General features: G+C 50.1%; 1 protein-coding gene across 2 annotated transcripts in view; it reads right to left on the bottom strand.

Moving 5' to 3' along the window:
• Positions 1-430: 430 nt before the first annotated feature.
• LOC146859200 (uncharacterized) overlaps positions 431-11,975 on the bottom strand; it is a 70,008-nt gene continuing 58,463 nt past the window's right edge. For both annotated transcript variants that reach the window (XR_014979748.1, XM_085646944.1), the window contains exon 3: positions 431-1,094. Coding sequence is in view for 1 of the 2 variants with exons in the window: in XM_085646944.1 (XP_085503070.1) it covers positions 978-1,094 (117 nt within the window). In the remaining variant the exon portion in view is untranslated. The remainder of the gene's footprint in view (positions 1,095-11,975) is intronic.

Raw genomic sequence — 11,975 nt, 5'->3', positions numbered from 1 at the left:
TTTCACAATACATAAAACTCAACATGACTTCAACATATAGTGTTAGTACAAATCAATCAATAATCAACAAGCCTATATACACGCAATTTCACCAGATCAAGACAATAGTAAACCATCATTCTGCTACCAAGAAACTGGTACAGATTGGAGCTTCCAAATCCCCTCTACTTCCACGGATGGAATGATCTCACAGTCATTCACGCACACATACATCACACGCTGGTGGGGCCCATTACACCAACATTCATCCTACCACTCTATCCTTACTCTGTATAAGGAGAAACACTTTCAATACTACCTATCCAATCTGCATGTACTTTGAGGTCAATGGCATCTACTTTGTTGCTTTTAAATCTAGCGAAAACATATCAAAGAATACACAAATAAATTCAATAAACATGACCAGAAATAATCACCCGACATAGAGATTCAAACAGAATTATTTGTTTATCTAAAATTGTAAGAAAAGCCAATTAAATGCACATTCATTTCTCTCATATTTACCTATTCTGTCTAAATGTCAGATCCTAAGTCAGAACCGGTCCTTAGTAGAAGAAACAGAGTTTCCTGCCGTCATGTAGAGTCACCGTCCTCTCCGTCAGCATAGGGACCTCGGATCATCAGTTCGGGAAGAAGTGGCGCTAGACCTCTCTAGCCTACTAATATTTATACTAAAATTTACATTCTGTAAAGTTACAATTCATTGTTCTGATCGGATGAATGGCGGAAATAATGTCATCTTGGTACATTTGCGCTAAAGTGCGAGATTTTCCCACACTTAGATTGTCCCAAATAATGAATAGAAAATAAAGATGTCCATAACTAATTCGATACTTTTACGGATGTCTTTTCCAGATAAAATGTATCCCAGTCGTGGGATCATTAGTTCATAAGTTCAGCATTCATTTTAGAAACAAATTTTCATGTTCAGGGGCTCTTGGCATTCGTCCTGGATTTGTCGTCATGATCTTGGCTTTTCAGTTTTGTCGAGTGGGCAAGGTCACAGGCAGCGCGAAGCTTCCTTGCAAAACTTTCCATCCACTCAAATGCAGGCTGTGGGTGGCAGCCATTTTCTGGTAGGCCACATTAGTCAACTTAAGTGAAAATAGACATAAAACAGAATTACTGCACGGAAATGATTATACAGTGTTATTCCCCTGCTAATACCCTTATGTGTGTGTATTTATCTAGCCATTTTGCGACATCAGAAGCCATTAATGCATATTAATTATAGGCGTAAAACACAATAACATTACTTAAGCAACATCTATTTCTGTCAATTTGCTCACCAACTTAGTTCACTTATTATTTTAGCCATGCAATAGCATTCCCACGTGTAATTTTCTTGTTAATAAGGTTGGTTAGACAATACTCGACAAACTTTTAATAATTCATAATTAATACTTTTAATTATAACATGCGAAAATGAAACAGGTATTCGGGTTTGAAGTAAAAACCCTGCTCCATCAGTAGCGGCAGTCGTGTTACATCCGGGTGAATCTCGGTACTGTTTTCTGGTATTTGTGACTCCCACATACCCAGCTACTGTTTGTAGTCATATAAAATGTAAAGTTTGTTCCTGCCCACCCTGTGAAAGTGTGTAGTCACACAACATCTGACAGTTTGTAGTCACAGACCGTGTGATAGTGCAAGGTCACATTATCTGTGACAATTTGTAGGTTTGTAGTTACACATCGTATGAAAAATTGGAAGTTGCACACACCGTGGAAGCTTATTGACACACACCCTGTACTTTGCATGGGGGACTTGTAGTTTTCTCTTTTTCGTATAAACAGAATGAGTATGATACAAATGCCAGTGTGCAAAGTACACCCTGGATGAAAAAACACAAAACGGAGCTTTGTGATCATGTGGGCTGCTTCCCCATTGCGCTACTGGAGTTGAGGAGCTCCAAAACATGTGTAACCTTCCATCTCAGGTGCTTTACAGTAGTTTCAAGATCTTTTTAGATGTACTCATTGCTCACAATGGTGTAATTTCTGAAATGTACCTCTTTCCGTGGACTTCATTGTCTGGTTTTAATCATGAGTGTCACTCTGAGTGTCACACATTTAATCAGTGAGTATCACTCATATGTACATGGAAACCATAGAAATGTCACACATAAGCAATCTGAAAACTTGGCAGCTATGGAACATGAACCACGAATATTCGCAAAACTGTATTTTATGAGGATTAACTGTGAGTTACTGCTTTTTACTAGGTTAGTGCCCTTCCATTTCTGGTGCTTTACAACAGTTTTAAGATCTTAGAGCTCTTGTTGCTCAAATGGGTGTAATTTCTGAGAATTGTATGTTTCCCTCAACTTCATTGCTTGATTTTGATAGAAGTGTCACTCATAGTCATTAAATGTCACTCATAATTACACTGAAATTATGAAAATGTCACAAATAAGCAATCTGAAACCTTGGTAGCTACGGTACTGGTGTGTTTTACAAGTCCTGATAGTGAAATACTGCTAATTTTTCTTTTCACTATTACAAGGACTATCTAACCCATAGGGTAGCATGGAAATTGCCTTGAAATATCTTTTAAGTAAAATTTCCCTTTGGGAACAGATAGGGATTTAGAGTTAGGGTCTCTGAACTCACAATTTAAAAAATGTATCTTTTGGTGAAGTTGATTTTTAAATTGCATGTTTGATAATTCCACTTTTGGAGAGTAGGCATTTTCTTGCTTACTATTCTGTGCCTCTCTCACGAAGTTCCTGATTTATGGCTGAAGAATCGGGGCATCACCTGCTTACGGCTGTGAAATCAGTGCAGCGCCTGCTTCATTGCCGCCGCATCGACAGAGCGCGTCTGGATTTTTGATGCATGGCCCCTGGCCACCGATTTCTTCATCGACATTGCCAAGCGATAAGGACACGAGGCAGCATGTTCGGAGATCTACGCATCACCTCCCCTTCCAGTAAGGAACTGACGCATCACCTACCCCGAAAGTAAGGACCAGAAGCATCACCTCCCTTGCGCAGAAGTAAGGAACCAACGCATGCATCCACAAGGGTGCTACCCAAACTATTAATATATAGATTGAATAAAAAAGGAGCGAGTACGCATCCTTGATGAACCCCTTTTCTAATCTCAAAAGATCGTGTGCATTCACCACTCGTCCCAAAGCGGATTTTAGCAGAACCGGTTGAGTATAGATATCTGAGGTAGCTGATAATAGCGATATCTATACCCATTGAAGTCATGACAAACCATAGTTTATCATGAACAACACAGTCGAATGCAGATGACTAATCCACAAAAACTAAAAACAATTTACCACGTTTAATATGAATATATTTGCCCACCAATAAGTTCAAGTTAATGGCTTGCTCCGTAGTACCAATTCCCTGGCGAAACCCATATCGGAAATCCGAGTTGATATTGTTAGCGACCGCCTACTCCTGCAATCTGTATAACAGTATGGGACCCACCACTTTGACTAAAGAGTCTAATAAAGAGATAGGTCTGCAGTGCACAGGACAATTACGATCACCCTTTTTAAATTTTGGCACAATATGGGATTCGGACCAGGAACTTGGGATTCCATCGCTCTGGCAAGATCTAAAAACCAGAGTCAAAAGAGGGCCCCAGAGTTCAATATTTGTTTTAAATAGGTCAATTGGGATGCCTTCGGGACCTGGTGCTTTGCCTCCCTTACTTGATCCCAGAGCCCAAATCACCTCATCCAATGTGAAATTAAAATCAAAGTTTATAGGCAAAAATGTAGACCTGGTATAATCGGCAGCCGGCTTGAGCACAATACTATTTTGACTGCTATCTATTGGGCCAGTATATCGGTTAGAAAAATGAGCTACCCATTCTTCTTCTATTATTGCAACCTCGATTCTAGGCTTGTCAGCATCACTAAAGAAGGGGGAGTTTAAGACTTGCCAGAATACAGTGGTGTCCTTTTTTTGGCTTACCACGTACAGTTTTTCCCAGGTCTCCTCTTTGAGGCCTTTCTTACGGTTTTTTGAAGCTGTTTTAGACCCGCCTACAATTCTGTACTTCCATGGCATTTCTAGGTGTCTCTTTTAGGGCTCCGTTCAACTTTTTTTGAGCCTGGGTGCAGGCGCGATCAAACCAGCTTTGGATTTTTACAGTCGGCTCTTTTTATTGGCAATTAGCCCTGCCTTAATGATTTGGTTAAAGGCCTTAATAACCGTACTTGCTTCTACTGACTCGTCCAGACACACATCGAAAGCACTTCTCTTCTGGTAGATTAATTGTTCTAAAAATCTAGACGGGTCAACCATAGACCAACGCAGGGTAAAACCATTAATAAGGGAGAGCTCAATATTTTCCATGGCTAAGGTGTGGTGGCAGACCCCCTTCTTAGTTACAGGGTCAGTGTCTAGTGTTAATCTCTGTGGGAAGTGATCTCTCATTACAATGTCATGTAGTAAAAAGATTTTAACTAGGGCAGAATAGCGCTTAGGGAAGAGCAAAAAATCTATAACGCTTTTTCCCATACTGCCATCAAATGTGCATAATATTTCAACTGGCATGTCTCCAAACTCATTGCTAAAAACCCAAATCATATTTAAAAAGTAGCTCATGAAGCTTCTTTCCATACTCTGTGTGAGAAAAGTGTGGAACGTCGTCCCCTGCAGGGGACGCCAGGCCACCAATTTTATTAGCTAACAATTGGCAAGGTTGGATGTTAAAATCTCCTCCCCATATCATGATATTTTCACTAGTTCCCTTGTCAATTAGTGATTCCAGGTCAGAGTCTAATTGGCATAAGCTATACAATATGTCTAAATCAGATGCATTATTATAAAAATTGACTAATATCAATGAAAAGGATGATGAAAGGTTGACCTGGACAATTTGATAAAAGGTTTTGGAGAACTTTAGAGATACAGCAATAAAAGTAAGTTTGTTGGAAATATAAATACAGAGACGACACTTGGGCCTACCATGCCTTGACTTTATGACTGTCATAAAAAACAAATTTTCCTCACATTTCTGTGATGGAAAGTTCTGGAATCTGTGTAGATCCACAAAATTCCATCCACCCCGCATTCCCCAAAGTCTTCAGATAAAAATGGTACCTCACTTGTGTGGGTAGGCCAAGTGCCCGCTGCAGGAAACAGGCCAAAACACAACATGGACATATCACATTTTTACAATAATAATTGAGCCTATATTTTTAAAGTGCCTAGTGGTGGATTTTGAACCCTAGCTCTGTCAGTACCTGGGAAAACCTAGCAAATCTATACATTTTTAAAACTAGACACCCAGGGGAATCCATAAGGAGGTGACTTGTGTGGTTTTCACTAGGTTCTGTTACACAGAATCCCCTGCAAACCTCCAACTTTGTAAAACCACATTTTCCTCACATTTCTTTTTTTTTTTTTTTTTAACTTATTTTTATTGCCATTTTTACATTAGACACATTGTACATCATATAGATCTTTCAGATAGTTATAACAGATAGTACATTCAATAGTGGTACACATCAGCTGCATATATCAGTGATACGTCATCGGAAAACATAACCCACGTACAGACTTGATATGAGGTGTATACCCCGGTGTCTCAGGTTCCAGATATGGCACATAAACTAGGGTAAAACGAAGGCCTAAACTAGGGGGGGGGGAGGTATGAACAGGCACAACCAATGATATCGGCGAGGGTTTGTTGTGTCGTTGGGGTAAGGCACCTCTGTGTCTCATGAGTGTCTATCCTATTGGGGGTCGACCTAGAATTACGTTAGCATAACCGATGTTGGGGTATGTAATAAGATCATGTGGGTGGAATGTCGAGAGATTGGTTGGGCGGGGTCTGTGACTGCGCGTGCTGAGCCGACGGTGTGAGTGGGTTGTCCGTTGGATCTGCACCCGGGGATAGCTGCTTGAACTGATACAATAACATGGCCCATTCCATTGATATGTGGTGTTTGCGGACCCCTCTCACCTCCTCCTCCCGCAACGTCTCCTCCTCTGCCGCCGCCCACTTGTGTGTAGCTCCCACCCAAGCCGCCAGCGGTGGACCTGTGGGGGAGCGCCAGTGAAAAGTTCTGGAATCTGCGTGGATCCACAACCTTCCACCCACCCTGAATTCCCCAAAGTCTCCCGATAAAAACTGTATTTCACTTGTGTGGGTAGGCCTAGTGTCCTCAACAGTAAATGGCCCAAAACACAATGTGGACACACCGCATTCTTACAGTGAAAACTGACCCTTTTTTTACAAAATGCCTATCTTTGGATTTTGAACCCTAGCTTTGCCGGCACCTTGGGAAATGTGGGACCCGGCCTCGTGGCGTGGGCCTCCCTGAACATTATCATCCCAGCCCAATCCATGCACCACCCTTGATCCCCGGTTGTCACCGCCCTGCCTCCCCACCCCGTAGCACCCGAAGACCTCCGGCCACCATGTCCTGATGTCCCCGATGGCCGGCCCGGGGCCGCAGAGAAACCTAGACCCTGAACGCGCCATACCCGGCCGAGGGAGGAAGAACTCCCCAAGCAAGACAGGGAGGAGTAGTCTCTGTCACACCTCTGCCCTAATCTCTGAAGCCCCCAGGCACCAAGACCCCTCTCTGCGAGGACTCCGGACTTCAAAGAGAAGAAGGCGTATAACAAGGAGTGCTCAGGGGACTGATGGGCAGAGAAGATCTGAAACTAACAGAGCCCTGCGGACCTGGTCGCGGCTCGACGAATCTAAAGAGGAAAAACGCTACCCGGCCCTTGGAAACCTGACGAGCCCTGCTGACTAAGTCGCGGCTCCCGCTTGGCAGAAACCCTTTCTGCCGGAACCATCTGAGCCCTGCTGACGTCGTCGCGGCTCCCCGGAACACTGAGAACACCTGAGCCCTGCTGAGAGATTCGTGGCTCCCCTAACCATAAGACCGGCTGAGCCCTGCCGAGTGAATCGCGGCTCCCCGAAAATCAACCGACCTACGGTTCATTCCTGCCGGAGCCCTGCTGACGTGGTCGCGGCTCGAAAATACACTGGTCCGGCTGGACCCAAGACCGTACCGTATCCCCCAGCTCGAGGATTGAGAGCTGTGCGAAGGATACTCGGCATCGACCCTGAACCTAGAGACTGTCCCGCTACCCCAACCCCTTATCAAGACATTACGAAGGCTTGTTGTATTGACCAAAGGCTACATCACGGATCATAAAGATCCAGAGAATCTTGAGATAAAGAAATCAGTTCTACTAAAAACCTACTGTGTGGTGTCCCTTTGTCAAGTGGTGCAAGCTCAGCGTGTGCGATCCTAGGTACGGGACCCTTCCCTGAAAGGGCCTCCCCGCCAGTGCTCGGCCTGGTTCTGGGAGAGGTGGGTCACGGGGTGGTCAGGAACGTGTTCTGCACCCCCCTGAGATCGCCCCTTCCAACATTTGGTGGCAGGCGACGGGATCCGAGCCGACACCTGGAGATCGTACAGTAAACGGCTGACGCACCACCGAACAAAGATGGAAGAAGGAACCGCCATGAGTACCACAGGAACCAACGCGAGTTCTACGTTCCGAGAGGACCGGTTGGAAGAGTATACGCACCGAGAATTAAAGCAGTTTTGCAAAGACCTTGGAATCGCTACCACCGGATTAAGCACCAAAGAAGATTTCCAGAAAGCATTGAAGGCCGGGGTAGAGTCCGGAGATTCCCTTCCCCAAACCGAAGGAGCCGGTCGACGGATGGAGCCGCCCGACGAGCTCCGAAGCACCCCGGTAAGGAGCAACGCCCCAGAGGGTGGCCTATCCCCGGAAGAACTAGCGGACCGAGAAAGGAGCCGCAGCCACGAACTAGAACTGGCCAAGCTACAGATAGAGGGAATCCCAGTCAGGCCCCCAGCATAGTCCCCCCAGAAACCAACCCCTGCATTTCCAGCCCCTCCTCCAGCTAGCACGGGGCCCCCGGGGAGGCAGGGACCCCAAGTCAAGATCACCTGTTACCGATGCCAACAGACTGGACACTACGCCAGTGACCCCCAGTGTCCCATGTACCAACGGTCCGCACCAACAGCTCCCCCAGCCCGACAGATGGCCACAGTGGCCCTAGGGGAGGAGATGGAGGACACCGAGGAGTGGGAGCCTGCAGCCATGGCCCTGGTCTCCCTAGGAGACCGAGAAATGATTCCCGGAGCCCCCCTACCCGCCAACACCAAGAAATACCGACAGCAGGTGACGGTCAACGGTCACCGAGTCGAGGCCCTCCGCGACACCGGGGCGAGTGTCACAGCGGTCCACTGTCACCTGGTCACAGAAGACCAGATACTACCCGACGTCTTCTGACCGGTTATATCTTCGGACAATTCCGAGAGCCTCTGCAGGATGGCCCTAGTACCCTTCGAATGGGGGGGAGTGACCGGTAAATTGAGAGTGGCCGTCCGAACCCCCCAACCAGTGGACTGCCTCCTGGGCAACGATCTCGAGAGCTCCATGTGGGGGCAGGTGGAACGAAGGGCCCACCTAGGAATGATGGGCCTACCCAAATGGGTGTGCGCCACTACGCGCTCCATGTCTGCCCGACTGCCTCCCCTCGAGGGAGTTGAGGCCCCAGCCCTGAGCCCAGTCACTGTCCCAGAGGACCGGGGCAGGCTACCCGTGCCCGACGACCTCCTCCCAGAAGGAGAACCCATCCCCAACGACGGGCCATTGTATCGGGACCCCGAGCAAATGACCGAGCTAGGTGACCTGCCCGAGTTGGCACAATGGCGCTTCGAGGGGGGCCCCTCCCAGGAGGAGTTCTGCAGAGAACAAGCCGCCTGCCCTTCCCTCATCGGACCCCGGCAGCAGGCCGAAGCCCAGGCGAAGGGCGACCAGTCCGGAACCCATTGGATTTATTGGGAGAACGGCCTCCTGTACAGTGAACAGGGTCGGCACGGGTACTGGTAGTACCCCTGTGCTTCCGAGACTTCCTCCTGGGCCTAGCCCATGATGTGCCCCTGGCGGGACACTTGGGCCAAGACAAGACCTATCATCGCTTAGTCAACAACTTCTATTGGCCCAAGATGCGAGCTAATGTAGAGGCCCACTGTAAGTCATGTCCCACGTGCTAGGCCAGCGGAAAAAGTGGAGGAAAGCGCAAGGCTCCCCTACAACCCTTCCCCGTCGTCAGTACCCCCTTTGAGCGGGTGGGGATAGACATCGTGGGACCTCTGGATCCCAGGACCGCCCAGGGTCACCGGTTCATCCTCATACTGGTGGACCATGCCACCCGCTACCCCGAGGCCATTCCCCTCCGAACCGTGACGGCCCCCGTGGTAGGCCGGGCCTTGATGGGGATATTCTCCCGCGTGGGGTTCCCTCGCGAGGTCGTGAGTGATCGCGGCACTAACTTTATCTCAAAGTACATGAGGTCCTTATGGCAACAATGCAGGGTATCGTACAAATTCACCACCCCGTACCACCCCCAAGGCAATGGTCTAGTGGAACGGTTTAACCGGACCCTGAAGGGGATGATCATGGGCCTCAAAGAGCCCCTCTGTTGCAGATGGGACGTCCTCCTCCCCTGCCTCCTGTTCGCCTACCGGGAAGTCCCCCAAAAATCCCTGGGGTTCAGCCCATTCGAATTGCTCTATGGGCACCCCATCCGGGGACCCCCGAGCCTGGTCAAGGAGGGCTGGGAGACCGCCCCTGAGGCCCACCCCAAGATGTATTCCGCTACATCCGGGCGCTCCGCAACCAGACTCGGAAGTTAAGGGAGCTCGCCGAGGCAAATCTCGAGGCGAGCCAGGAGGAGATGAAGCGCTGGTATGACCAGAATGCCACTCTGGTCGAGTTCCAGCCGGGCCAACAGGTCTGGGTGATGGCCCCGGTGAAACCCTGCGCCCTCCAAGACAAATGGACTGGACCCTTCAGGGTCGTAGAGCGGAAGAGCCAAGTCACTTACTTAGTTGACGTCCAGTCCCCTAGGAACCCCCTCCGGGTCCTTTACGTGAACCGCCTCAAACCTCACTTCGTGAGGACGGAGTTGAGTTTGCTCCTAGCCACCGACGATGGGACAGAAGAAGACACCGAGCCCCTCTCGGACCTTCTGTGTGCTAAAGAAAAAGATGGCTCCATAGAGGGAGTGAGACTTTCCTCCTCCCTCACCCCCCAACAATACGACGACTGCCGCCAGCTATTGGGGCAATTTGCAGACCTCTTCTCCCTCACCCCCAGGGTCACCGACTGGTGTGTCCACGACGTGGACACCGGAGACCGCCCGCCAGTACGGCACAGAGCCTACCGCGTCCCTGACCGGGTCCGGACCTGCATCCAGGCCGAAGTAGCTAAGATGCTAGCCCTAGAGGTGGTCGAACCCTCCGACAGTCCATGGGCCAGCCCCGTGGTACTGGTTCCAAAAGCAGCGGCCCCTGTTGTCGCCCCCGAACTAAGGTTCTGCGTGGACTATCGGGGGCTCAATGCGGTCACCCGAGCCGACGCTCACCCTATTCCCCGCGCAGACGAGCTCATTGACCGCCTCGGGCTGCTCACTACCTCAGCACCTTCGACTTGACCTGCGGGTACTGGCAAATTGCACTCACCGGGGGGCCAAGGAGCGGTCCGCCTTCTCCACCCCAGATGGGCTCTATCGCTTCCGAGTCATGCCCTTTGGAATGAAAAATGCCCCGGCCACCTTCCAGCGGCTGGTCAACAGGGTCCTGGCGGGGCTGGAAGAATTCAGTGCCGCGTACCTAGACGACATTGTGGTGTTCAGCTCCCAATGGACCGAACACCTCCAGCACCTCCGACAGGGACTGATGGCCCTGCACCAAGCAGGCCTAACCGTCAAAGCCAGCAAATGCCAAATTGGACAAGGATCGGTGGTTTACCTGGGACACCAGGTCGGGAGCGGGCCGGTCGCTCCCCTCCAGCCCAAGATCGACGCCATCTTGGCCTGGGAACCCCCTAAGACCCAGACAGAAGTCCGGGCCTTCTTGGGCCTCACCAGCTACTACCGGAGGTTCATTAAAAGCTATGGCAGCATAGTGGGCCCCCTCACAGAGCTAACCTCTAAGAAACAGCCGAAGAAAGTACAGTGGACCCCCCCTTGCCAGAGGCGTTCGACGCCCTAAAAACCGCCATGTGTACTGCCCTCGTGCTCCAAGCCCCCGACTACTCCAAGGAGTTTGTAGTCCAGACGGATGCTTCGGAGCACGGCATCGGGGCCGTCCTATCACAATTCAACGAGAAGGGCCTAGACCAGCCCGTAGCCTTCATCAGCCGGAGGCTACTACCCCAGGAACGACGGTGGAGCACCATTGAAAGAGAGGCCTTCGCAGTAGTCTGGGCGCTAAAGAAGCTACGGCCTTACTTGTTCGGAACCCACTTCCGAGTCCAAACAGATCATCGACCCTTACGGTGGCTGATGCAAATGAGAGGAGAGAACCCCAAACTGCTGCGATGGTCAATCTCCCTCCAGGGGATGGACTTCACCGCAGAGCATCGCCCGGGTACTGACCACGCCAACGCTGACGGCCTGTCCCGATTCTTCCGCCTCAGCGAGGAGAACCCCCAAGAGGATGGGTAGTTCTCCCCGACTTTCAGCTGGGGGGGACATGTGTGGGACCCGGCCTCGGGGCGTGGGCCCTTCCTGACCATTAGCATCCCAGCCCAATCCATGCACCACCCTTGATCCCCGGTTGTCACCGCCCTGCCTCCCCACCCTGTAGCACCCGAAGACCTCCGGCCACCATGTCCCGATGTCCCCGATGGCCGGCCCGGGGCCCCAGAGAAACCTAGACCCTGAACGCGCCATACCCGGCCAAGGGAGGAAGAACCCCCCAAGCAAGACAGGGAGGAGTAGTCTCTGTCACACCTCTGACCTCCTCTCAGACGAGGGTTTCGATCGCCCTCCGGGCCCCCGGGGAGCTGGCTCCCCGCATGCTGGGTGTCTGGAGTCCCTCCAGATCCAACTTGAAAAGATCAAAGAGCCGAGCGGCAGGAAATCCCAACACGCCACCCCCAGGCACTAAGACCCCTCTCTGCGAGGACTCCGGACTTCAAAGAGAAGAAGGCGTAT

The sequence above is a fragment of the Triturus cristatus genome, chromosome 3_2 (genome assembly GCF_964204655.1).
Source record: "Triturus cristatus chromosome 3_2, aTriCri1.1, whole genome shotgun sequence".
NCBI lineage: Eukaryota > Metazoa > Chordata > Amphibia > Caudata > Salamandridae > Triturus > Triturus cristatus.
This window is presented reverse-complemented; position numbering and strand designations above follow the sequence as displayed.